At 37.5% G+C, this 26,502-nt stretch overlaps 3 protein-coding genes across 3 annotated transcripts in view; 1 reads left to right on the plus strand and 2 right to left on the minus strand.

The window, feature by feature from the left end:
* LOC130105933 (B-cell receptor CD22-like) overlaps positions 1-26,502 on the minus strand; it is a 145,783-nt gene that overhangs the window by 75,398 nt on the left and 43,883 nt on the right. The gene's annotated exons all lie outside the window — the stretch shown is intronic.
* Positions 1,969-9,110, minus strand: LOC130105833 (GTPase IMAP family member 8-like). The gene is made up of 3 exons (XM_056272032.1): positions 8,997-9,110; positions 3,085-4,041; positions 1,969-2,802 (listed from the first exon to the last, which is right to left on the minus strand). The coding sequence occupies exons 1-3, from the start codon at positions 9,073-9,075 to the stop codon at positions 1,991-1,993; spliced, it is 1,848 nt and encodes a 615-aa protein (XP_056128007.1). The 5' UTR covers positions 9,076-9,110; the 3' UTR covers positions 1,969-1,990.
* On the plus strand, positions 16,776-17,366 carry LOC130105874 (ras-related C3 botulinum toxin substrate 1-like). The gene has a single exon (XM_056272074.1). The coding sequence runs from the start codon at positions 16,791-16,793 to the stop codon at positions 17,364-17,366; it is 576 nt and encodes a 191-aa protein (XP_056128049.1). The 5' UTR covers positions 16,776-16,790.

The following is a 26,502-nucleotide window of genomic DNA, read 5'->3' on the forward strand; positions in this document are numbered from 1 at the left end:
ACGTTGAGGAAACTGAAATAGACTGCATTATTTACCAACTGAAGTCAGGTTTGTCACTTATTGGGATCCCCTGGAAACATTTCCATTGTGGTCTGTGCTGTTTGCAGTGTGTTTCTGTATTTGCTTGTGTTGTGAACATTTGCAGTGTGTTTCTGTATTTGCTTGTGTTGTGAATATTTGCAGCGCGTTTATTTGCTTGTGTTGTGAGCCTTTGGAGCACACGTGTGTTGTAAAACTGATGAAGATGTTTTCGGGATTTGCGGGTGTTTTTTCTATTTGCAGATGTTCAGTTGCAGCGAGTTGAGCTCTCTAGGCCACCGTAGTCATGATCATCATAATGATGACTTCATATAACGAAATTGTGATTTTTCACAATTTTTCCCTCAGCTCTTCGCCCCTTTTCTCTATTACATACTTTTTGATTGAATGTTGAATTCTTGTAGGTTCACACAAGTGAGAGAATATATAAACTTTCAAGAAATGAGAAAAATTCAGCTTTTTTTAAGAAAAGCAAAACTTCCTAAGAAGTTCTTGATAAGATCGAACAGGTTGAACCGCACGTTGAACACATCACTTCACAGCAAGTGTTTTTTTTTCTTCTGACAAAGACCTATTCTTCACAGAAATATTCAGATATTGAAACAAAAAAAAGTATATATCCTAAAGTTTTAAATCCTTATTTTATGGGAAATAGCAGATTTTTTATGATTTTATTTTAAATTGTACGCAAAACTCTAAAATTACAAACAATGAGCATAACATTACAAACAATGAGCATAACATTACAAACAACTCAGCTGCTATTTTAGGTACAGTATTATGACATCATTGACAAATTACAGTAATTCACATTTTTATACTGAAAAATTACTGTTTTTATTAAATCAACAAAAAATATCTGTAATCAAAGGTATTTCCTGAAGTATTACAATCAAACACCTTCATTGTAAAAAAATAAAATCATTAAAAAATTTTTTTGAAAAGGCTATATATAAATAAGAAATGGATCAAGATGCATCTTTTTCGGCAACACTTGATCCATTAATACTAATAATTTCTATTATATTCTATATCTATTTATAAAAAACAAAATTAAAATTAAATATACTGCTTTAGACTAAACTGGGAAGGGTCATAGCACTTATATTGTTGTCCTATTGTTAGTTTAACTGCTTCTATTTGATAAAAGCGTCTGCTAAATTAATAAATGTAAACGTATATTTATGTATATGTGTGTATATATGTATATATATGTGTGTGTGTGTATATGTGTGTGTGTATATACAGTGGTGTGAATAAGTTATTACCCCCATGCTAAAGTTGCCTAAAAAGAGGAATAAAAAATCATCTTTTGGAAATTGATCTTAATGCCTTAATTAGAAAAATGAGGAAAAATCCAACCTTTAAGGACACCAATTTTCTTTGTGTATGAATAATGTATCATAAATAAATAAATGTTCTTCCTTAAAATACAGGGTGCATAAGTCAGGCCCCCCCTATGTTAAATTCCCATAGAGTCAGGCAGATTTTTATTTTTAAAGGCCAGTTATTTAATGGATCCAGGATAATATGCATCCTGATAAAGTTCCCTTGGCCTTTGGAATTAAAATAGACCCACATCATCACATTCCCTTCACCATACCTAGAGATTGGCATGAAGATTTTGGCATTGCAATTTATGCCTGACTTATGCACCCTGTATTTTAAGGAAGAACATTTATTTATTTATGATACATTATTCATACACAAAGAAAATTGGTGTCCTTAAAGGTTGGATTTTTCCTCATTTTTCTAATTAAGGCATTAAGATCAATTTCCAAAAGATGATTTTTTATTCCTCTTTTTAGGCAACTTTAGCATGGGGGTAATAACTTACTCACACCACTGTATATGTATGAAAAAAAAATATATATATATATGATTATCTAATATGCTGAATTTTATTTTGAGGCAATCAGTTTCCACATGTTTTCAAAGTGAACTCAACCTTTTACTTTTTAACTTTATCTACAATAACTTTTGCACCGGTTCCTCCTGTTAGAGCTGCTCCTCCTGCTATTAAAGCTACAGGCAGAGCCACTCCACCAGTGGCAGCGACCAGTAATGCACCTCCAGCTACTGCTGCTCCTACTCCTGCTACACTCGCGCCCACTAAAGCTGCGTCTTGAGCCTTCTTCAGCATTATCTTTTTCTGGGCTTTCTTATACATCTCATTTGTGTAATGCTCTCCACCATTCTCCTTCACCATTCTCTCTATCTTCTCCAGCAGTTCAGTGACCTGTGATCGATTTTCTTCATCTGTGTTATTGAACACATGACAACCGCCTTTACACTGTTTGACTAGCTCATCAGTCTGGTGGTTTTTTGTCAGATACTCCTCTATAGGTGTTTTTAACTGATCTCCTCTGGTGAACAGAACAATGGTGTAATGTGAAGCTTTTTCTCCAAAGTTCTCCTGAATCCATTTCACAGTGTTTTTCTCCTCATCTGTGAATCTCACATCCGGTCTGATGACCAGCAGAAACACATGTGGACCAGGAACAGACATCTCCACACACTTCACTATTTCCTCCTTCAGTTGTTCTTCACTGAGGGAAGTATCACACAGTCCTGGAGTGTCGATCACTGAGATGTTTCGACCTTCTACCGTCTGTTGATGTGGTCGGCATACTTTCGTCACAGAATGATCACACTGTTCGTCTTTAAATGCTTTTTGTCCCAGAATGGTGTTTCCTGTGGCACTTTTTCCAGCTCCAGTTTTCCCAACCATCACAATCCTGAGATCTGACATGATTGAAGATAAAACAAGAGATGGAAATTAATGCTAAATAATGCTAAATAAAGCTATATGCATTATAGTCTCGAGCTATAGCAGGCTGCTCCTTAAATATAGTTGTACATTGAATAGAGGTTGTTTTGAAAACCCTGTAGATAACAGTTTATTGAATTCATCACTGAATGCGTGAAAGCTTTATTTTGTGTTTAGAGGTTGTTATTTTTTTATGGAATGTGTTACTGTTTCAAGAAAATGTCTTGACATTTAATGAAAATGTTTAATGAAATAGTTCTATTAAACATTCTTACCTGCTTTGGTCAATTGTTGTTCTGTTGTTGTCTGTTGCTTCTTCCGGCCCCATATTATCCTTGTTCTTCCAGCTTTTGGTGTCTGGACTGTATTTTGTGTCTCCATTGTTTCAAATAAGACTGCCAGTGATCTTACTGACGGTGTACGAGCCATCACCTTCCCTTCAACAATGTGCTCTTCAGACATTCTCAAATCTGTTTCTCTCAACGGAAAAATAAAACGTTCCTTTTCGATTCTCTCTGTCATCACACTGTCCATTTCAAATGTTTCCTGCACTGTTTTTATTTGAGCTTGTCTCATCTCATTCTTTTGCTCTTTTCTTTTGTCCTTTTCTTCCTCTGGTTTTCTATTTTCTTTTCTGCTCTTTGTTCGAGAAACTGAGTAAATATCATTATTGTAATGCTGGCCATCATTCTTTTTGACAATTTCATCAATCTTCTCCAGAAGCTTTGTGATGTGAGATGGAATAATCTCACTTTTACTGTTGATGAAATGATATTTACCTCTGCAGTGACTGACTATGTCTTCAAATGTACTACTATTCATAAAGGACATCCATTCTCTGTTTGTCATTTTTTCTCTCCCAGTAAACAGTACTAGGGTGAACTTAAAAGCTTGAGCTCCAAAGTTCTCCTGAATTTGCTCCACTAGGTTCCTCTGCTCCTCCTCAAAGTTCTCCAGGTTGATAACGAGCAGGAAGACGTGAGGACCAGGATCAGAGAGATAAAGACTCTTCATCATCTGCTTCTTCATCTCTTCATCAGTCAGTTGAGTGTTGAAGAATCCTGGAGTGTCGATGATGGAGATGTTTCTGTCTTCTACTCTTCCTCTCTGTATCTCACTCTCTCTGGTTCTGCTCTCTTTAAATGCCTCTCGACCCAGTATTGCATTTCCAGTTGAACTCTTTCCAGCTCCACAGACTCCCGTTAACACAATCCTCAGATCATGTGAATCACCTGTCAAACAATTCAGAGCTCTTGATGATTTATTTAACAATCTAACAATTTTAAATGAACTCTTAACCTGTTCATTTGATTGTTGAGATGTTGCTTTTGTATTTGTGTCTAACACACTCTGTCAATGTGTAGTGCTCTATCACAAGCAAATTGTTCCTTCATCCAGTGCTTTGTAAACTTTTCTGGTGTTTAATGCCTCAAATTACACAAATAAGTATATTGGAGTCGAAATTTTCAAAGCTATTAATCAAACTATTCACATGTGAAAGCCTTAAAAATAAAAGCTATAACATAAAAGGGTAAAAAATGATTTGTTTTAGCAAAAGGTTATACATTTGTGTTTGCTCTGCTGTATACAGATATATCCTTACATTATTTTATCAAAAAGCATTCAGGCAAAAGCTCAGATGATTTGTCATATTACATAAACTGTGCATTGTTTTGAAAATGTAAACAGTTTATGCATACTAAAACTTTATTACCTTTTTGAAATTATTAATTAAACAAGTACCAATTTGAGGGGTCCGCCCATAATAGCGGGACATATTATGAATATTCATGTAAATGCCACCCAGTGGAACCAAATAGGCTATTTCAGGAACTGGATATATTGTAACAGAGCTTTCAGCTAGTGATGTCTGAGCGTTTACAAAAAGGAAGAAGTTTCTGCTTATACACTGTGCCTAAATAATTTTATTTACACATTGGACTATGGACGTTAAATATTGCAGTGGACACTTTCATTGTGATCATACTAAAGTTTTTATACAATTCAAAAAAAAAAAAATCAATGTCTTTACAAAAACAAATTGTAAAAATAAAGCATGCTAAATAAAAAATACATTTGACAAATGTTTTTAACGTTTTTAACTTTCCAATTTTTTTTATTTTTTTTTAACGATTGTACTTGGAAATAAATAAATACCCTTAATTATTTTAGGCTTTTTAAGCACTTACTGAATTAAGCATTTTAGGCTCATTTTAAGCACTAAGTATGGAGTTCTGCTAATGCAATTGTTTCTTCTTCTTTTTTTTTCATATCAGAGTTTAAAATCGTGCAAAACAGTCCCACACCTTGCCTGTTTCAAAGCACATAGCTACAAACATTAATAATTTAATTTAACATGAATACTATGCAGTATGTTACTACCTTGAAAGAGATATGTATCTTTTGATAATAGCGCTGTGTCTGCACTCCTCTCGTTTAGATTATTATGTTGTTCATGAAGTGGCGCGTGTGACCATAGAGTCAGTGTTGCTCGCAGCGTCCTCTGCTGGTAAAACTAATCACTACACGATTGCGCTGATATAACCTGCAGGATGCTGTGCTGGTCTGGCTTTTTTTGCAATTAATTTGCGGATTGTTTTAAACGAGCTGAAAAAACATGGTTGGGTTAGTATACTGCATTATGATTTCTCACATCATTTCACACTTAACCTTAAGATCTGTCCTTATATAAACGCAGTTGTATGAAGTTAAAAATAGACCATTTTAAACTCCAGGGTCTCTTGTGCCAACAGCCAGGGGAGTAGCAACCGGGGGGGACGGGGGGGACACGTCCCCCCCACTTTTAGAAACAGGTGATTCTGTCAATAGTATCCAGCTGCAGACCCGCAGCACCACCAGTTTCAGAACCCCAGCGCCAGAACCGGGAGTAAGGGGCGGAGCTTACGTTCTAACACCAGCGCCAGGACCGGAAGTGAGGGGCGGAGCTTACGTTCTAAACCGAGTAACGCCACCTAACGTTTTGGAGCGTAATTTGCTTAGACACGAAACGGCATTTTTACACACGAAACGTCATACTTTATTCGTATTATAATGATACATTAAGGTATAGTACAATAAGCATTTTAAAACATTGATTTTGTGTAATATAATTCTATATAGTTATCCGTTTCATTGTATTATGAGAGTTACTTCCTGATCATGATGGTGAAAAATAATACTTGAAACTTATGGTCATTTTATATAAAATATACTTTATTTCACAAGAACATGTGCAGCATGCATTTTTCTTTATGTAAAATAATGTCAAAAATCTAAAAAGAGAGAGAAAATCCGGCATTGTTTTAAAAGAAACAATAAAAATGTACCGTACTTGTCTCCTTTACACGCCTGGTGTGGCTGCAGGTCTGGGTAAATAAAGGCCGGTCTCAAATAGAGGTCGGGTCTGTTTTTTAGTTTCAGGTTGTATTAAATCTTCTAAAACCCGTCAGATCGTCCGCTTTTTGGCGGCCGCCAAAGCAAATTTGTGTCCCGCCAAAGCCTATTTTGATCGGTGAGTGATGTAGAATAGAATGACTGCTGCGCATGACAGGGCAGAGCAGAGAGAGAGAGAGAGCCCTGGCCGCGCGCGCGCACTCTCACGTCTTCAAACAACACGAGCGCTGTCTTGCTCTTTATTTGTCACATACCAGTTATAGTTCATACAAGGAGCAGTGACTCACTGTGTAATAAAAACATACACTAAATATTATTTAAAAGGTGCAACAATTTTAAATATTTTCAAATACTTGCAAAAATAACCATGCTTGTGTCATTGTAAATAATTCCGCCCCTCCCTCACTTCCGGTTCTGGCGCTGGGGTTCTGGCACTGGGGTTCTGAAACTGGTGGTGCTGCGGGTCTGCAGCTGGATATATCTCGATTCTGTCCCCCGCATTTTTTTTTACTCAACGCCAATATTTCCGCCCGTGTTCTCTGATTTGTTACTTAGACTTGAGTGAGCTAACATTCAGCCAATCACAGCGCGAAGCATCTATTGGGCGCGTCTGCCATAAGCTTCAAATCTTTTGTTGCTCTTGCGAATTTTCGTGTTTGTTTAGTCGCTTTGCTGTTTGGCCGTCTAATGCACCCCAGAAAAAAAGCAGAGGACTACATCATTTTTTTCAAACACACACTGTTACAGTATGTCGCGATGACATGAATCACATGTAAAGTTTCCTTGTTATGATTTAACCTTCTGTAACGCTGAGACGTGTAAGACAACAGACCCGAATGGACCTCGTCGCGCCGGATTGTGTCGAGTGTGTGTTAAATGCTCTCCTACTTGTTGCTTTGGATAAAAGCGTCTGTTAAATGAGACATAACAGATTATTCCCAGCAGGCACACAACGTCATAAGACGTTGATATTTGGTTAAATTTTGGTTGCGACGTCGGGTGACCAAAATTCAATGTAAGTTCAACATCTAATGTCAATGTTAAATTGATGTCCAATACCGAATACATTGATTTAGGTTTTATTGATATATTTTTATAAAATGTCTTTTGTATAAAATTACTGTAGGCTAGATGTAATCTGTATACTCAATGAACACTTTTTTTTGGTCCAACTGTTAAGAAGTAAGATAAAAGTTATTGTTCAAGTGTAGTTTAACTGAAATATTGTAAATATCATAAAATATCTCTATTTCATAAAAATAAAGTATAGATGTCCACAGTTGTCTGAAAGTCCCAAGTCCTGCAATATTTTTTTTATTTCGAGTATGATTTCACAAAAATAGGTTGCTGTAAACTATCATGGCATGTTCCCAAAATTGGCACTAGGGTGCTGTAAAATGCCAATTGCTATTCCATCTAGAATTTATTATTATGAACATCACCTTTCAGTCCCTCCAGAAAAACGCAATTCAGCCAAAGTCCGCAGATTTATGCGGGGGCATTTTTTCAAATAGGCCTACGCCGCACTTTTGCCGTATAAATTGCCGATTTCCACGCAAAATATACGGGGCTTGTATGATTTCATAATCCCCGCATTTTTGTTGCAAAAAAAGTCACATATATCTTAGCAGAAAGTTGAAAAATGTTGCGTTTTCTTCACACGAAAGCAGCCGTTTCCCCCTGTTGCCATGGGAACGTTATGAAGTGACGTAATTACGCGACATGAACATCACTGAAAAGCTGTAAAACAGGAAATATTTTTTTCATATTTTATTTATTCATTTTTACAGAAGTTGTAATATATTCCTTTTGTAAAGCTACAGAACTAGTTTGACTCATCAATGTTTTGTAAGTTTGAGCCATGTGTTTATTAAGGTCTGAAATAAAACAAGATTAAATATTCCAGCACTTTCTGTGATGTAGTATGTTTGCTTATCATAGGAAGTAATAAGAAATAGCTCTTTACATTAAGGTAGTGGCCTAGTGAGAACAGGGTGTTGGGGAATCACTTTTTCTCTCTTTTTCATCAAACCGCAGTTTTTGCAAGTTCCCGCAATTTCATCACATAAAATTGCAAATATCCTGCATATTCCATCGCCACATAATCAAGGATTTTTGCCCGCAACAATCACAAAAAAAACTCTGCATTTTTCTGGAAGGACTGACCTTTGGGTCACATCACCACACCATTTTGTCCCCCCCACTTTTATAATGGCTGCTACGCCCCTGCCAACAGCAGCCTCTGGGTAATCTGTTTTGATTTGAGCAGAGAGTAACACGACTGGGAAGCTTCAGTGGTTCACACTTGTGGTTCAGTCATGACATGTCAGATTATTTCCGGTTTCGACTTCGCAAGCGCGAGACGTCACGCACAGAGATCAGAGCTTGTGTGTGTGTGTGTGTGTGTGTGTGTGTGTGTGTGTGTGTGTGTGTGTGTGTGTGTGTGTGTGTGTGTGTGTGTGTGTGTGTGTGTGTTCTGCACCAAAACACTTCTCAGAAAAGCGGATTCTGTCATCATCTTGAAATAATAAATTATCACTATAAATACGTGCGGTAACTCTAATAAGTGTGGTAACTGCATATACCCATTTTCAGTCAGTAAACTTTGTCACGACGCCATTAAAAGGTCTATAAGGGAACAATTGACTCATGGCTGTTGAATAATGAATTATTGAAATAATAGTGAATAAGGAAATGTAAACTCAGTCCACTTTGTGTCTTCACCGCAAATCATAATCAAGTTTAGCTTTTGCATGTAAGATTAATAAAGGAATATTAATAAATTTGAACTGACCTGATTGCTCATTTGCACATTTTCTATTAAATATGTCTTTCATGCTTGTCCTACTTCTGTACATCTTCTCTTCCTCCATATCTCACTTTTTCAGTCTTTAAGCTAAAACGAAAGTGTTTCAGGCGTAGACTATATAGTTTCAGAACGGAAGTGAGGGGCGGAGCTTCAATCACCCAAGCCTTTATGGGGCCCTATGCAGAATTTTATTTGGGGGCCCATGGTGCCGCCAATATGATTGAATATTGTCAATGCTTGATTATTTGCAGACTACAAAACACACCCATTATCAATTTTATTAGTTGTAGCTGTGTTGCTAACATCAATGTCTGCCTGGCATGTTTTACCCTTATACGGTTTCAAATTGTAACAGTAGCAAACCCACAAGAGTGGCCAGCTCTTATTTTGCACTTTAATATTCAAAGCCTTACAGTACTAAGTGGCATACTCAATGTGGTGTGCTAAATAAACCAGCAAACCTGCTTTTGGTATAGGCCTATAAAAAAAATATAAAAAAATGCGTGCAAATGTGCAGAACAGTTAACTAAATAACTTTAGATAAACAGTATATTCTTATATAAAAAATTATACTTTTATTACAAAACGGACAATATTAAATTAAATACTTAAATAAGACATAAAATGAACAGATCAGAATCAGATGGCCTTGTAACAAGATAACAATAAAGGTGTAGTTTTTAGTCACCCATGAAAATTCTGTCATTATTTACTCTCTCTAGGTATCAATTTCTTTCTTCTGCTGAACACAAAAGAAGATATTTTGACGAATGTGTGTAACCAAACAGTTGATAGACCCCATTGATTTCCATAGTTTTTTTTTTTTCTTCCCTATATGGAAGTCAATGGGGACCTGCAACTGTTTGGTTACTCACATTCTTCAATATATCCTATTTTGTGTTAAGCAGAAGAAAGATATGTGACCTGATCCAGCAAAATGAGTCACAGTGACCCAAATTTAAAAATTGAGATTTTGGTATTAATGGAAAGAGGAGACCTTAAGCTTTCAATTGATATCCTAGTCAAAGTCATACCTTGAATGGTTGTAAAGATATACACATTTGAAGTATGGTCGTCTGCCCTCTTTTTCCAATTGAAAACCTGAGAAAATCGCTTTTAAAGTTTTTTGCCCGTTTTTTGTTGATATCTTTCAAAATCCATTACATTTAAAGGGATAAACTATTTATTTTACAGCTTAATTTGACCAAAGACATTAATATATAAATGCTATTAAACCAGGCTGAAGCTCAAATTATTTTAAAGTTTTTATTTGAATAAATAATTTAACAGTAGGCCTACCTTTTACAAAAATGTACTAAAATCAGAAAGATTGAACAGAGGTGCTACATTGCTTGAGAGAGAGAGAGAGAGTGTGTGTGTGTGTGTGTGTGTGTGTGTGTGTGTGTGTGTGTGTGTGTGTGTGTGTGTGTGTGTGTGTGTGTGTGTGTGTGTGTGTGTGTGTGTGTGTGTGTGTGTGTGTGTGTGTGAGTGAGTGAGTGGGAGAGAAAGTGAGAGGCAGAGAGACAAGGAAACAGATCAAATAATGCTAGTCTATGCAATTTATATCTGTAGGCTAGTTGACAATAACAGCATAACAAATTCATAACAGAGATACCAACAAATATTGGGTTAATTAAACACATTAATGAATTCTCCTTGCAGATAAATAGCTACACTCATTCACATTTGTCAATCACGTTATGTCAATCACGCGTGCACACTACGACACTTTCATCCGTTATATAAAAACAATCGTAAGTTTTTCGCATCCGTAGCAAGCAGTTTGAATGGTGTTTTGACAATTCGGAGCCACCGAATCAATACGAAAAAACGCATACGAAAAAAACGCGGACTCAGTGTGCAATGGCCAGGGGGCTTGATGACGCTTTGGCAACTTTGCTCGCTTTTGACAGCGACATTTCTCAAATTAATAATATTTAATCTTTCTGAGGAGATCTGCTAGCTTGTTTATTACACAGAGCGCTCGCTGCGAGTCTGACAGGAGGGTGGCTGGACCAATCGCGTGCCGGTCAGTCGAAACGGCTTCCCATCGACAAATGATCAGCGTTGGTGTACATTTCTAAGCTTTTTGATTGGTTCTATACAACGTGTAACACCATTTAAAGAGCAGAGATAGTGACGTTTCAGGGGATACCCGGGAAATGCTCAGAGGTGACGCGAGGAGTTGAGAAAAGCAATGTTCATTTCCAGCGAATTTAGTAAAACTTTGTAAACTTTAATAGTAATTTAGATACCTTTACTCAATTATCTGGACTACGAAACTTTGGGAGATTATTTTTGAATGTCTGTTCTTTGAAATTAGCACAAAAAAAAAAATCTATTATTTCATTGTTTTTCCACATAATCGGCCCATATCTTAAAATAGAACGTTGCGACTTCCGACTCATTTCGCCAGATCGGGTCACATATTGATACCTAGAGAGAGTAAATAATAATTTTTGGGTGAACTATCCCTTTAACTATCCATGTATACTATAGGCTGCGGTCCCGCTTATAACAAAGTGACAGACACAACTGATTACTTCAATTGTGTTTATGTAAACCCTGTGTGTATCTGACAGTATATGCACAATCAAACGCAATGTAGATAAAGTCCAGTAATCGGGCGCTGTTTGACAGGTTTTTAGTGAGCACGCGCTCAGTGTGTACGTGCACAGAAAAAAAAATGCATGTCAGAACAGCACGCGAATGAAATGTTTAACTGACAAGGCTTTATAGCAAATGCAAATAATAAACGTTTGTGATTTCTGTATTGACTGGACACACAGACTGCCATTCTCAAGAGTGCTTTATTGCTCAACATCCGTTTACAAGCAACATAAAGCAACACCACTAAACGGCGCCCTCTTTTGGTTAACTGTTACAATAGTCAGTATCAGTACAATTGCGAATAAGTGCAGTGTCCGGTGAGTTACTCTACCGCTGCGTTAACATGTGATGCAAATGTACGTCGAGTTACCGGTCACGGTCAGGGTCTATGGTCGGACCATAGTTTGGGGGCCCCCTAGTGGCGGCGGGGCCCCAAGCAGCCGTTTAGTTCGCGTATAGGGTGGGCCGGCTCTGGCTTCAACAGTCATAGTTGCGCCCATACGGGTAATTTTGTTTTGTTACATTTAATCAGATCGATGTGTACAATATCTAACAACAATCATTTTTTCATTGTTCATGCATAGATCTACACACAAACATCAAATGGATAGGGAGCGTGGGGCACAACCTAACGCGGGGTTAAATGTAACATGTACCTTTTACATAGTTAGTCAAGGTCAAGCAGGTTGTGTTTCCGCTCTTTTTCTCTCGCTCCTGCGGATTTGTGGAAAGTTTTGATAAGATTCCTTGATGATTCTGGATAAAAAGTGTTTTGACTCCGTGCAAGTCAATTTTTTCATCATACGTTTTTTTCAGTTTCTGAGTTGGGTGTGTATGTCACCAAATCTTAACTTTATATTACCTTAATCACTGTCTTGTTGGCTAAAACATAGCACCATTTTGAAAAATATCAGCAACTCCTAGCAACTGTTAGCTAGGCTTTTAAAATATGTTTTACACAGCGAGGTTATTTGTAGCACAGTGTTACTAATCCGCCAAGAGTAAAATGATAATGAAATGAAAACAGGGAGCCACACAACTTTTCAGGTTTGAGTATTTATTTATATATTTATTTTGCCACATTTAACTTTGTTGGACTTTCACAAACAATGTTGTCAAAGTATGATTTTTTTCACATTTGTTTACTATCCATTGATCACAAAAATATAGCCTGTTTTTCATCCAATAAACCCTTTAAAATATGATTTTAAAGCTTGTTTTTATTATTATTATTACTATTAATAATAATATTTTTTTGCATGCAGCTGCCACATACAAATATTATTCAATTGCAATTACAATATTTGACGATTTTACTTATTTATTGCAAAACTGTGCAGCCCTTTCCTATATTTCTATCCATGATATTGATCCATAATAGAAGGATGATTCGATGAGGGATGGATGTATGGATATCTATCTATACAGATGCACACACAAAATCAAACTATACAGATAAAATAGCACTGAATTATGTGTGATACACACAAGCGTTACAACTAACCCCTCTGTCTGTTACAATTAACCCCACACGTGGGGTAAATTGTAACATTTGCACTTCTGTCACTTTCAGTGCAACTGAAAATGGTAGGTCCTAGAAAAAAACTTTAAGTGTTCATTTGTGGCAGAGATGTGTATGTTGCTTGTGTAAAAAAAAGATGAATCTAACTTAATTATTTTTTTAATAATTGAGCCAAAACCAAGATGTGTTAGGTTGTGCCCCGCTCTCCCCAACGTCAACTACAAACATGAGGAAAATGTAAAACACTACTATCTTGTGTCTTTTGCTTGTTCAATGGAGTACACAGGAGTTTGTCACACATATTTCTAGTTGATTTTAGATTTCTGGTTTTAAGTCAGTTATAGTTGTTGTGTGCCATTTTCTGAGAGCGTAAACATGATGTTGAATAAACAGTACATTGCAAAATCTAATTTTTAAGCCACCATTATGGTGATCAGTGTTTGCTTTAGTTGGGCACGTGACCTTTAAACTGTTAACGTTACATTTTCTTTGGCTGTTGTATCTGAGTTATAAATGCCAGATGATCAAAGAGAACAGGTGATCCGATGGTGTTGGTTATGTTTTGACACAATCATGAAATGCCCTGCATCACAAACCTCGTTTAGAGAGATTTTAACTTGTTGATTACAGCAGGCCTGTGATTCTATAACAAATGATGTTCAGCATTTTCAATATAATCCAAAATATTTCTTAAAAGTTGTACTGATAAAAAGACTTGGAAAAATTATTTTATTAGACACACTGACATCAATAAACAGCCTGTGAATCTCAACAATGGTGACAATAATAAAGCATGTTGCAGTGCATTCTGGGTGCCACCAATCAAAACTCATTCATGGCTCCCATCATGCATTGCGGTATGAATAAATTATGATCTGAAATGTCCTAGTATATTCAATTAGGAAAAGGAAATTACTGTTTGTCACCATTGTTGAGATTCATACACTGATTGTTGATGTCTGTGCATGCCTAAATGAAAGATTTTTTAAAAATTTTTATCAGAACAACTTAAGAAATATTTTGGATTATATTTGAAAATGCTGAACATCGTTTGTTATAGAATCACAGGACTGCTATAATCAACAAGGTAAAATCTCTCTAAACGAGGTTTGTGATGCAGGGCATGTGATGATTGTGTCAAAACATGACCAACACCATCGGATCACCTGTTCTCTTTGATCAACTGGCAGTTATAACTCAGATACAACAGCCAAAGAAAATCTAATGTTAACAGTTTAAAGGTCAAGAGCCCAACTAAAGCAAACACTGATCACCATAATGGTGGCTTAAAAATGAGTTTTCTCCTTTGGTGATTCTGCTTGTTAACATCAGGTGTCTTCAATAATGGTCAATCATCACTCAATGATTCACTTAATTATCTCATTAACTTTAACACTCTTGAGCAGGGGTGTCAACCTCAGTTCCTGGACGGTCACAGCGCTGCAGAGTTTAGCTTCAACTCTAATTAAACACACCTGATCCAGCTAATTAAGTCCTTCAGGCTTATTTAAAAACTACAGGTATGTTTGTTGGAGCTGGTTGGAACTAAACTCTGCAGGGCTGTGGCCTTCCAGGAACTGAGTTTGACACCCCTGATTTACAGGCCTTAGAAATGTGTGATTAATATGCAGAGGTGTATAATCCAGGGGTCAGAAAGTAGAAGTCCTGCCATATGTTTATTCCAGCCATGAACTAATTGACAGTTGATTTCAGCTGATTTCTGTCTCCTGACTGAAAAACTGCTAATAAGTAGGGGTGGAACGGTACATGTATTCGTATTGAACCGAAACGGTACGGGCGTCACGGTTCGGTGCACGAATTTCCACGGAGAATACACGGTATAAAAATAAATAAAACTCGCGTGCAAATTAATTAATTTAATGCGGTTCTCTAACTGTTAGATACGCGGGTTCTTTAGGGACACATAATCTGTACCATCGGCTTAGCTCTGAACGCGCGCTCACTTCAAACGTTGGCTTTATACACGCGTCCTATTCGCTTTGGACTAGCGTCGAACTAGACGCGATAGACGCGAATTTGACGCTCTATTCGCGTTTGGTGTGACCGCATAATGAACAGGACTGCGATGTCAAGATTGCAATGCTGGTGTGTGTGTGAGAGAGAGAGAGAGAGAGAGAGAGAGAAGCGCGGGCGCGATCGAACTGTGTGTGTGTGTGAGAGAGAGAGAGAGAGAGAGAGTATATAAAACACAATAAAACACAACATTGTGCTTTTGTCACACTGTAAACTCTTGTCAAACTGTAACCTAACTGTCACCCAACCAATCACACACACACTGTTTTAAAAGCAAAACATATTTCATATACAGAATTCAATTATTTATCATTCAGATGAGAATAATGTTACATTGTTAATTAATAATGTTAATTAAAATTAAGGAAAACAAATATATTGATCTGAATATAGAAAATTAATTTTAAATTAATTCAGGTACAATTACCAAACATATCGCAAGGTCTTTTTATCTTTTTATTAATTTAATTAATAAACTAATTATATAAAACTATTGCCAGTGCACTATAAATAAACTGGTTCTATGCCTTTATTAATAAAACTTATTTAAAAAATACAATGCCTTCTGCATTGGCTTTTCCCTCCATTGTACCGAAATCGTACCGAACCGTGATGTCTAAACCGAGGTATGAACCGAACCGTGACTTCTGTGTACCGTTCCACCCCTACTAATAAGCAAATCCAGGTGATTGGAACAAAATACTGAGGAGGACTTTTACTTTCTGAACCTGGAATTTACACCTCTGATAAGTTCTGATAAGTCTCCGAAGTTACTGAAAATTCGGTCTCTACTTCATAAACGCCAGAGGAGAACTGGCCCCGACTGAGCCTGGGTTCTCCCAAGGTTTTTTTTCCTCCATTGGGTCATCTGATGGAGTTTGAGGACACCATCGGGTCACTTGATGGAGTTTTTCGGTACCTTGCCACTGTTGCCTTTGGCTTGCTCAGTTGGGGATGTTCAAATTAAATGACCCATCATACCACTGATTAGCTCTACCAAACTTGGATGTCTTTTTCCAGTAATAAACAAACTGTGAAGCAGCTTTGATACAATCTGTATTGTGAAAAGCGCTATATAATTATATTTGACTTGACTTGACTTGATAATGTGATCAGTTTCTCATCTTGGCCTCACCTGCTTGTTATCTGATTATTAGTTCATTTGCCCCACCTCCTCTCCCTCATTTTCTTCCTTTTTTTCCCCATGTGTTTGCTGTGGATGTTTTCCTAGGTATCTGTCGTGTCTTGCCTTGCCTGCCTCACCCCATTCCCATCACCGCCAACCCTGGATTGTGTTTTTGCCCCACGTGGTAGTTTATGTTTCTCTTTAGTTTTTTTTGTTCCGATTTTAAATAAAGCCCTTTCGTTTCTCTGGTTCGTCTCTCTCTTTTCTTCCTAAACCTAACAGACTGGAGCAGCAGCACATGTGTTTAAATGCAGATGACCAGCTAACTTTACTTTGTCAAGTTTGAAATTTTCCTTTCACTTTTATCGACTCCACACCACTTTTCTGTGAATCTTTGAGGGTGGATTATCCCGGTCGGAGCAGCTTTTATTGATTCATTCCCAGATAAAGCTGAGTGCTAACAGGACAGCGTGTGAAGTGAACACAGATGCAGACCATAAAGTGTGTGATCATCGGGGACGGGGCTGTGGATAAAACAAAACTTCTGTTCAGCTACACCACTGGTCATTATCCGAGTGAGGACTGCACTGTGTTTGATAGATATTCTGTTAATGTACTGGTTGATGGGAATCCAGTGAATCTGGGACTGTGGGATACATCAGGACAGGAGGATTACGACAGGCTTCGACCACTTACCTACCCTCAGACTGATGTGTTCTTGATCTGCTTCTCTCTTGGGGATCCAGCATCGTTTGAGAACGTCCGTGAAAAGTGGCATCCAGAAGTCAGACATCATTGCCCCAACACTTCCTTCATTCTAGTGGGGACTAAACTTGATCTGAGAGACGACAAGGACACCATTAAAGAGCTGAAAGAGAAGAAACAAACTCCCATCACATACAAACAAGGTCTGGCTATGGCTAAAGAAATAGGAGCTGTGAAGTACCTGGAGTGCTCAGCATTAACACAGATGGGCCTTAAGACTGTGTTTGATGAAGCCATTCGTGTGGCCATGTACCCGCCCCGAGTGAAGAACCGAGAGAGAAAGTGTTTGATCACCTGAACTGACTGAACACACCACCATCTGCAACATGAGCTCACCTGACAGGAGAAAAGCCGAGGGTGATGGGAAATGTGTGTTGGGGAAGTAGAAACTAAATGCCATTCAAGAAATAATACATACTGTATATGTGCTGTGTGAATATGGTTTATTGGTTTTCATTTATGATTTAATGACAAACCCACTGGTTTATAATACATTGGTATATCTAATACATATCAGTTTTATTGTTGTTGTATTGATTTAATCAAGTATAAATTGGTTTATTCAAGTATCTTTTATTCATGTGTCAGTAAAAAAAAAGGATGTTCGTGATAAAACATTAAAAATATGTTATTTTATCCAATCTTTGTATTGAAAAAATATTTGCAAAAACAAATGTATTTAATGACTCTAAAAATGTTCAGTGTAAGTAAAATTGCACCTTGAATACACTGCTTACGTAATGTACTCGTTATTGTCAGAAGGATATATCAAACATATTTCAAGGTGAAATACAAATCACTTCAAAGTAGCTTTACAGTCAAATTTATGTAAGATTCTGTGTCTTAAAGTCTCATTTCAAATACAACAATTAAAGTACAAACTGAATATGAAAAGTCAGAGTAAAGAATGGAAAAGATTTTGGGAGGGAAAGTAGTTGCATTTCAAGAATCTGTTTTTGTCTCATCCATGAATAATAATTCACACATCAACCACTAGAGGAGCCTTCAGTCCTGTATAACCAGCAGTGTTGCCAGATTGGTTGGGCGGTTTTGCAATCTATTTTGCGGGCAAAAATGGGTTTGGGCGGGTGGATAAAAATTGGGCTGGTTTCGGATCAGTTCGGCGGGTTTTTGTAGCCGAAACACCAGCACTTCAGATCCTTCTTTCGGCGACCCTCTGTTCAGCAGGCAGTCTCACACACTAGCACTGGCTGACGTGCCCTCTAAACTAACAATAGACACTCCCTCCCACTACCTTCGGTGTACTTTTGCGTCCTTTTTTAACTAAAAACATGCTTTCTTCTTTATTCGTTTTTAGACTGGTGAAACAATATTCACATACAGACTTAATTTCCTTATATACAATGCTTAGATATTTAATTTAAATCAAATAAGTGACATAAAACTTTTTTCCGTTTTATGAAATTTTATTTCTCAATTTTATTTGCGTTGACTTGGAACATTTAGATAATTGCCTACTGAGCCCGGGAAGTCACATGTGGAAAAAAACAAAAAACAACCTTTCCAGGAAGCAATGGATTTTGTTTTTTTTTCGCACAAAAAGTATTCTCGTCGCTTAATAAACTTATAGTTGAGCCACTGTAGGCACATGGAATATTTAAACATTTTCTTTAATGACTTTCTGGGCCGTCAAGTGTCATTCCCTTATGAAGCCTATGGAGGAGTGATCCAGCTCTCAGATTTAATCAAAAATATCTTCATTTGTGTTCCGAAGATGAACGAAGGTCTTACGTGGTTGGTACAGGGGGTGAGTAATGAATGACTTAATTTTCATTTTTGGGTGAACTAACCCTTTAAAGAAATGGGGAAATAAAGAAATAAGGACTTCAACAAATGGCTGGTAGAGACTACACGAGCTTCCTCCTGGGTGAGTGACATCACCAACCCTTTAAATTTACATAAACCCCGCCCCCGTAAACGCGATTTATAGATTATCAAGACAGAATATGCTAATCAATGACTAGAAGATAACTCCACATCAGCTACATATATGCATCAACTAACCATTCAGAAAAGTCCTGTTGCATTCTACATGTTGTCACTTCTTCTTGAGTCTCGCCATCATTGTCTGACTCTGGTTTGAACATAAAAGGCTAAAAGTTTTTTTTAATTTTCAGTGCATGTCTTTGTGAGTGCAAGCGCTTGTAGCTCTGCCCCCTGTGCTGAAAGCAGCAGCTCATTTGCATTTAAAGGGACAGACACAAAATGGTGTGTTTTAGCTCACCCTCAAAAATGGACAATTTTAACATGTGATATAAAAATATCTGTAGGTTATTTTGAGCTAAAACTTCTCACACACACACACACACACACACACACACACTATGGGGACATCAAAAACGTATTTTACTTATCATGTGAAAGGGGCATTATACCACCCCTTTAAGAACATACAGAGTAAAACATGAAGTGGAAACTCTTTATAAAACACTGACATTATACATTATACAACATAATGCTCTATCACTCATTTAACACTGCTGTAGATTGTTGCGGGATCTTCCACAGTTTGTACATTTGATCGCCTAAAAAACAAACAAACAAGACAACAATGATGTTGCAGCTCAGATTATATGATCTATGCTGGTTAAACTGGTGATGGTTAAGATAGTGCTGGTTAAGTCAGTGTTGGTTAAGCTGGAACTGTTTTAACTAGTGCTGGTTAAGATAGTGCTGGTTAAGTTGGGAATGGTTAAACTAGTGCTGGATAAGATAGTTCTGGTTACATTGGTGCTGGTTAAGATAGTGCTGATTCAGCTGGTGCTGGTTAACACAGTGCTGGTTAAGTTGGTACTGGTTAAGTTGTTTTTTCTCACCTCACTGCAGCATCCGGCTGATGAACTCTTATATCGTCATATTGACTTTCATTCTCCTCTGCTCTCTTCGTCTCTGTCTTGTGATGTTGGACAGTTGCGTACTGGATCTCCTCAGTGTCTCTGGATTCAGGAGTTTTTCCTCTGAATCTTCTGGGTTTCACACTGGCATACGGAGCGTCATTGACCAAATCCGGTTCAGAAAGAGGCTTATCATGGACTGAAACTTTCTGTGACCCATCAGAATAGAGATCATTCTGAAATACAAGAACATTTGTAATTATTATTAACTCCAGTTTGATCTTAAATGTAGATTCTCAGTCTAGAGCAGTTTCAAACTTTTCTGATCAAGTGCCAGATTAAATCACATCAATGTAGTGATGTAAAATACAGACATATAATTGTACAGCAGACGAAAATGACAGATCAGTATTGTATGTATTTGGGTTTAAACAACTTGAGAGAGTAAATGATGACAATTAAACATTTTGGGAGAACTATCCCTTTAATGTTTAAAAACAAAAAAACAAACAAAGAGGAAATCACTCACTGCTCTTGACTGAGAACTTTAATAGAAGCTTTAATAAGCTTTTTTTTGCACATAAAAATCGGCATCGGGCATAATTTGTTTGAAAATATTGGCATATCGAATATCGTCCAAAATCCAATATCGTGCATCCCTAGTCACATCTTCATGATAAATTCAATAACACAAAATAATAGTCTCAAAAGCTTTAGATTTATTTACTATTAATAACAACCATAATAATAATAATATAGATAATATACAGGCCTAATATAAATATAATATATGTATTATCATATATATATATAATATATATATATATATATATATATATATAACTAAAAAAGACATGTTTTACTAAATTTGACTTGACTTGACTTGACTTTAATATTATTACCATAACATGATTAAATGAAAATAAATTAAGTGTATCGGCAATCATAAATCAAAGAAGAAATTTCTTAGAAATATATGTCGCTTTGTGTAAGTTCTAGTACGAAACAGGGGGCGCACCTGTGCTTATGATTTTCCAATGGTAAAAAACAAATGATATGTTGTTGTATTATTTACTTATCAATTGTTAACATTGCTACAAAAGCCAAACTCAAATGCAGTTACATGGTTTTTGACCAGTGAATGTGTGCAAATGTGCATTTTGTCCGTCATTAAAACGGCGCCGGCGGCATCACATTGCATTTGCATCAACAGGTTACAAACTAGTTTGTTGTAGCTATATGGGCGCTATACGTTTTGCTGTTGTAAAATACATCTAGCCAAAATCTAATTTTATGAAAGATGAAATGCTACTGTATGCACAGGCTATTTAAGTGTATGCTATTGGCTATGATTAGGTGGCAAATGCTAGACCTCTCTCTCAGGTCCCACATGTCTCAGTCAGACATTAAATAAATAAAATACAGCCGAGGAGACCGACGTTCTTGTCAGTGCAGTGAAAGACAGAGAAGTGACGTTGTATGGGGATGGGAGAAACCCACCCAAATCAGCGTCGGTTAAACAGGCGTGGGAGGAAAAAAACTAAACATTTTGACATCTTCATGGACACCACAATGATTTCCCTCATGTGTTAATATTTTTCCTTGTTATAATGAATGATTTGCAAAAATAAAAACTGCTGCATCTGTGTTGATGAGAGAATCAAAGTGTATGCGCATTGTGCACCCGCTACATTATGGCCAAGCATGCGCCCTTAAAATAGCATTATGAACAACGCGCAACGCGCCACTGACTTTAGACTGGGTTTTTTTCTGGTCAGTGGCGCAATTGTTTTATAGAACAGCAAAATAGCATGAGGGAAAGTTAGCGCCGGAATACGCCTCCTCTTTGCGCTGAACCGCCCCGGGGAGCGCAAGTGTATTTCTTAGTTAACCGACGTGCGTCTGTGGAGGGAAAAGCCCGCTTTGCGTGGGTGCAAAATAGGAATGATACATGCGTCAGTGTACAAAGTCATTTGCGCCGGGTGCAAGATAGGGCCCCTAGTGTTTACCTATTCAAACAACACGATCTTTGTTTACCCTTGCAAAACTTCGTTCAGCTGCTGTCTGCTGTGTGGCTGCTGTGGAACTTCAGTTCATTCAGTCAAGACAGAGGGGGCGGAGTTATCAGGTTTACTGACAGTTTGAGGATCGAACAAGATTTACACAAGCTCTTTTTAAAAACTTTCATTGGCTAAATATTTGTAAAACAGACAGACAGACGTAAAGGGTGATCAATAGCATTGATTTATTGAAGAACACCACCACCAAAGGGCACTTCGGAGTGTAAGGGCAAAAAGGGCATGTGCTCTGCACAGGTTGAGCCCTACCTGTGCATGTGCTTGAATGCTAATGATTATCAAATGATTGGACAAATAATTTACATCAAAATATAACACAGATATATCGGAAATTAGATTTAAATCATGGAAAAATATGTTTTTTTCTTCATGAGTCACACCACATGAGGACTCTTCACATAGAGTTTGATATGCATTGTTCTAAAGAGAGGAACATATCAGTTAATGAAAGTTTATTGGATTGTGTTAATAAAGACTTTGTTAATGTTAGTTTGCCATCAGATAACGGCTGATCGACTGATCTTCTGCTTCTGTAAACTCGTGTTGTGTTTAGATGATTTACCTCTTTCACTGTGAGATCTTCAACTTTAACACTGCTTCGTTTCTTTCTGTTATAATCACAGACATTAACAAAATATAATTATTCTATTATTAATAAAACAAAAATTTGCCATTTTCTTCTATATCAGACCAAAACTGAACGTGTACAATAACTGACGTTTTTTATTGAACTCACAGTATAAACAGGATGATGATGATGATGAAGATGATGATGATGAATATTCCTCCAGATGCCGCTGCGATCACAATCACATTCCTACCAGCAACATGATGAACTGAAAGAGGAAGATCATCATGATTAACTCTCCAAACTGATGAATGATGTGAAGATACAGGAGTGTGTTAATAAAAGCTTCACCTGTGACAGTGACAGCGTCTGATCTCTGAGATCCATGTTGATTGTGAGCCTGACAGTAGAAGCGTCCACTCTGTAGTGCACTGAAACTCTGTCCAGATCCAACAGCTGAGGTTTCATTCTCCTTAAACCAGCTGAAGTTCAGAGCAGGAGGGTTTGAGTCACTGATGCAGTTCAGAGTCACTGAATCTCCCTCCACTATTACACCAGATCCACGCATCAACACTGAGACGTTCCTTGGTGGGTCTAAAACAGGACAAAAATGAAAATTCACAACAAATATTAGAAAATTATGAATTTGAAGTTTTTGAACAATGTGCAGGTGATCATTTACTCACACATGACGTTTAAAGTCACATTATCAGAGTATTTCTCTCCATGTTCATTGATGGACTTGCACTTGTATTCTCCACTGTCATCAGAGCTGATCTTTGAGATGTTGAAGATTCTTCCAGATCCTACAATCGTTCCTCCTTTAAACCAGCTGAAGTTCAGAGCAGGAGGGTTTGAGTCACTGATGCAGTTCAGAGTCACTGAATCTCCCTCCACTATTACACCAGATGGACTGATGGACACTGAGACGTTCTTTGGAGGATCTAACAGAAATATACAAAAACACTAACAAAGTAAATTTGACTCATTATTTCAGCATATGCACTGACAGAGATCACAGGGTTCGAGATCTACAGATGTCAAGTAGTATTTAAAGAAAATTCAGCATTTATTTATGTGTGACTGATTCTACTAAAAAAAATTTTATCCAGTGTCAGCAATAGACGCTTGTGCTAACAAATATGCTAAAGACCGGAGCTCCGGTTGCATATATTTGAGTTATATAGCAGCAGTCTCCAACCACAATCAAACACACCTGAACAGCACAACAAAACCCCCAGTGTGAAATTAACAAGTCAAGTGATAATTGAGCATTAGTGATGAACACCTGCTGTTAACAAGCAGAAACACTGAAGAAAAGAGAAACACAAGAATTACAACTGACTTCAGCCACAGCCTTAGATTTTAATCCACTAAAAAAGAAAAGAAGACATTAAATCTGTGAAGATCTCAGCAGAGGAGGAATAAACAACTCCACAAACAGCATTACCAGCTTCACTTATTACTAACCAGACTGACTTTATTTCTGTCAGACGTCTATAGAATTTCTTATTGAGAATTAACAGAGGTTTAGAAGTTGATGTTTTATTTAAAATAATAGTTTGATGTCCCCATTATGGTGATCAGTGTTAGATTTAGTTGGGCTCTTGCTCCTTGACTTCTGTTGATTTAGTTCTCTTTCAGTGACTGCAGTTGTGTTTTAACTAAAACACTTGTATTTAGAGATTGTTTATGATTTATAGTTGATTGATGAAATATGAGAACTACAATACATAAACACAATAAGGTGAACAAAGAACATTTCATGTGGTAAAACGTTTATATGCAAGGATTTTCCGGGCTTTCAGACACACACATCAACACTCATCATGCAAACATCAACAATGGTGACAATCAACAAATAAAATAATTTAACTGCATAATTTATTTGTGCGGCAATGCATGCTGGGAACCATGAATTAGTTATGTATGAACCCATCATGCACTGGAGCATCTTACCATTGTTGAATTTCATATGCTGATTATTTAAATATATTTAGGATAAAAGTTCTGATCAATGATTATTCTGCAGATGCAATAAGGGAAGGTAAGCCACTTCATGATGATCTCACCATAAATATGTATTTAACATCATCTGATCTGAAAGTGTTTTCTGAACACACTGTTAAAACAGCAAGAGAAAACTATCAAGGGTCAAGAGCCCAACTAAAGGAAACACTGATAACTTCAAATGTGTTACGTCCTGGGGACTTATTGTGTAAAGTGTTTTTGATATGTATTTTACTTTGTTAAATGTTGTTGTTTTTGTTATGTGCTCTGTCTGTCTCTCCCTCACTCTGCTTGCCTTGCAGTTAATTAGCCACACCTGAGGCTCGTGAGGACTGTTACCCAGCTACACCTTAGACATAATAAATACATAGACGCCCTATTGGCCGTTGGAGTGTACGTCAACGGCGCCTCCATATTGCGGAGGACAACTTTCCTATACTTCTCATAACGAAAAAGAAGAAAAATGCCTGTTTCGTGTGCTGCTTGGGGCTGTACAAATCGCCACACAACTGAAAACAGGTCTCAATGAATTATCTTTCACAAGCAAGACTGAACATTTGTTTCTGGTTGTATTTGGTCATGATATAATTAGTAATAGTAACGTTCAAAGGAGAAAGGCCGCGAAATGTTATTGTGTCACGAAATATAGTTTTGATAGTTTTTCAGTCGACAATGTAGTTGTTTAAAGGCCAAATCTGTGGTTTATTTATAAAGATAGCGCCTATTTAAAAATTTGATCTGACGTTTTCGGAGTTGTGAGATCCCCGTTCACCGGGCGTTCAGCGCTCATGTACCGCTCAGCGCTCATGTACCCCGCCGCTCATGTACCGCTCAGCGCTCATGTACCCCGCCGCTCATGTACCGCTCAGCGCTCATGTACCCCGCCGCTCATGTACCGCTCAGCGCTCATGTACCCCGCCGCTCATGTACCGCTCAGCGCTCATGTACCCCGCCGCTCATGTACCGCTCAGCGCTCATGTACCCCGCCGCTCATGTACCCCACCGCTCATGTACCGCTCAGCGCTCATGTACCCCGCCGCTCATGTACCGCTCAGCGCTCATGTACCCCGCCGCTCATGTACCGCTCAGCGCTCATGTACCCCGCCGCTCATGTACCGCTCAGCGCTCATGTACCCCGCCGCTCATGTACCGCTCAGCGCTCATGTACCCCGCCGCTCATGTACCGCTCAGCGCTCATGTACCCACTATAGCTACACTATAAGAGAGCAGAGTGAACATTGCTTGAGGAGGTTCACTTCTCCCCTGCACCAGACTTGTGTTGTTGTGGATACTGAGTGTGAAACTGATGCGTTGACTCGGTGTGTTGTAGGTCATCTTTTGTGTGAGTGTGCGTTGGTGTTAAAAATAGCATATAGCTTTGCTATCAGGAAGAGATTTTTCTTTTAACTTTTCTAACTTTGTTACGGTAATTAAAAGGTATTGTATCTAAAGTCATATATATATATATATATATATATATATATATATATATATATATATTCTTTTACTGGTTATGGGGATCGGTAGGGAGATTGAGTCACCTTTTTATTTTACAATACGTTAATCCCTGTTTTTGGTTAGTCAGGGAGTGGAGGGAAGCATATATTATTTATTTATTTTCTTTTACCTGTGTAGGTCATTTAGTTATCCTTCCAATAGTAAGTCTCTTTTGTTTGTTGTTTTGGTGACCCAGCTAACAGAATTTTGTTATAAGAACGTTCTCTAAATATTCAGTGTTGGTTCTGGGAACGTGAAAAATGTCCAGTTTTCTTGACGTTAGAGGAACGTGTTTTAAAAGGTATAATGTTCCTCAAACATTCTTTAAACGTAATTTTCGATTAAAAATTCAACATGATAGTAATGTTGATTTCTAACATTCCAAGAACAAAAAAAATGTCCATTTTCCTGAATGTTACTACACAG

The sequence above is a fragment of the Rhinichthys klamathensis genome, unplaced genomic scaffold (genome assembly GCF_029890125.1).
Source record: "Rhinichthys klamathensis goyatoka isolate OS25496 unplaced genomic scaffold, OSU_Roscu_1.1 h1tg000330l_1, whole genome shotgun sequence".
NCBI classification, from domain to species: domain Eukaryota; kingdom Metazoa; phylum Chordata; class Actinopteri; order Cypriniformes; family Leuciscidae; genus Rhinichthys; species Rhinichthys klamathensis.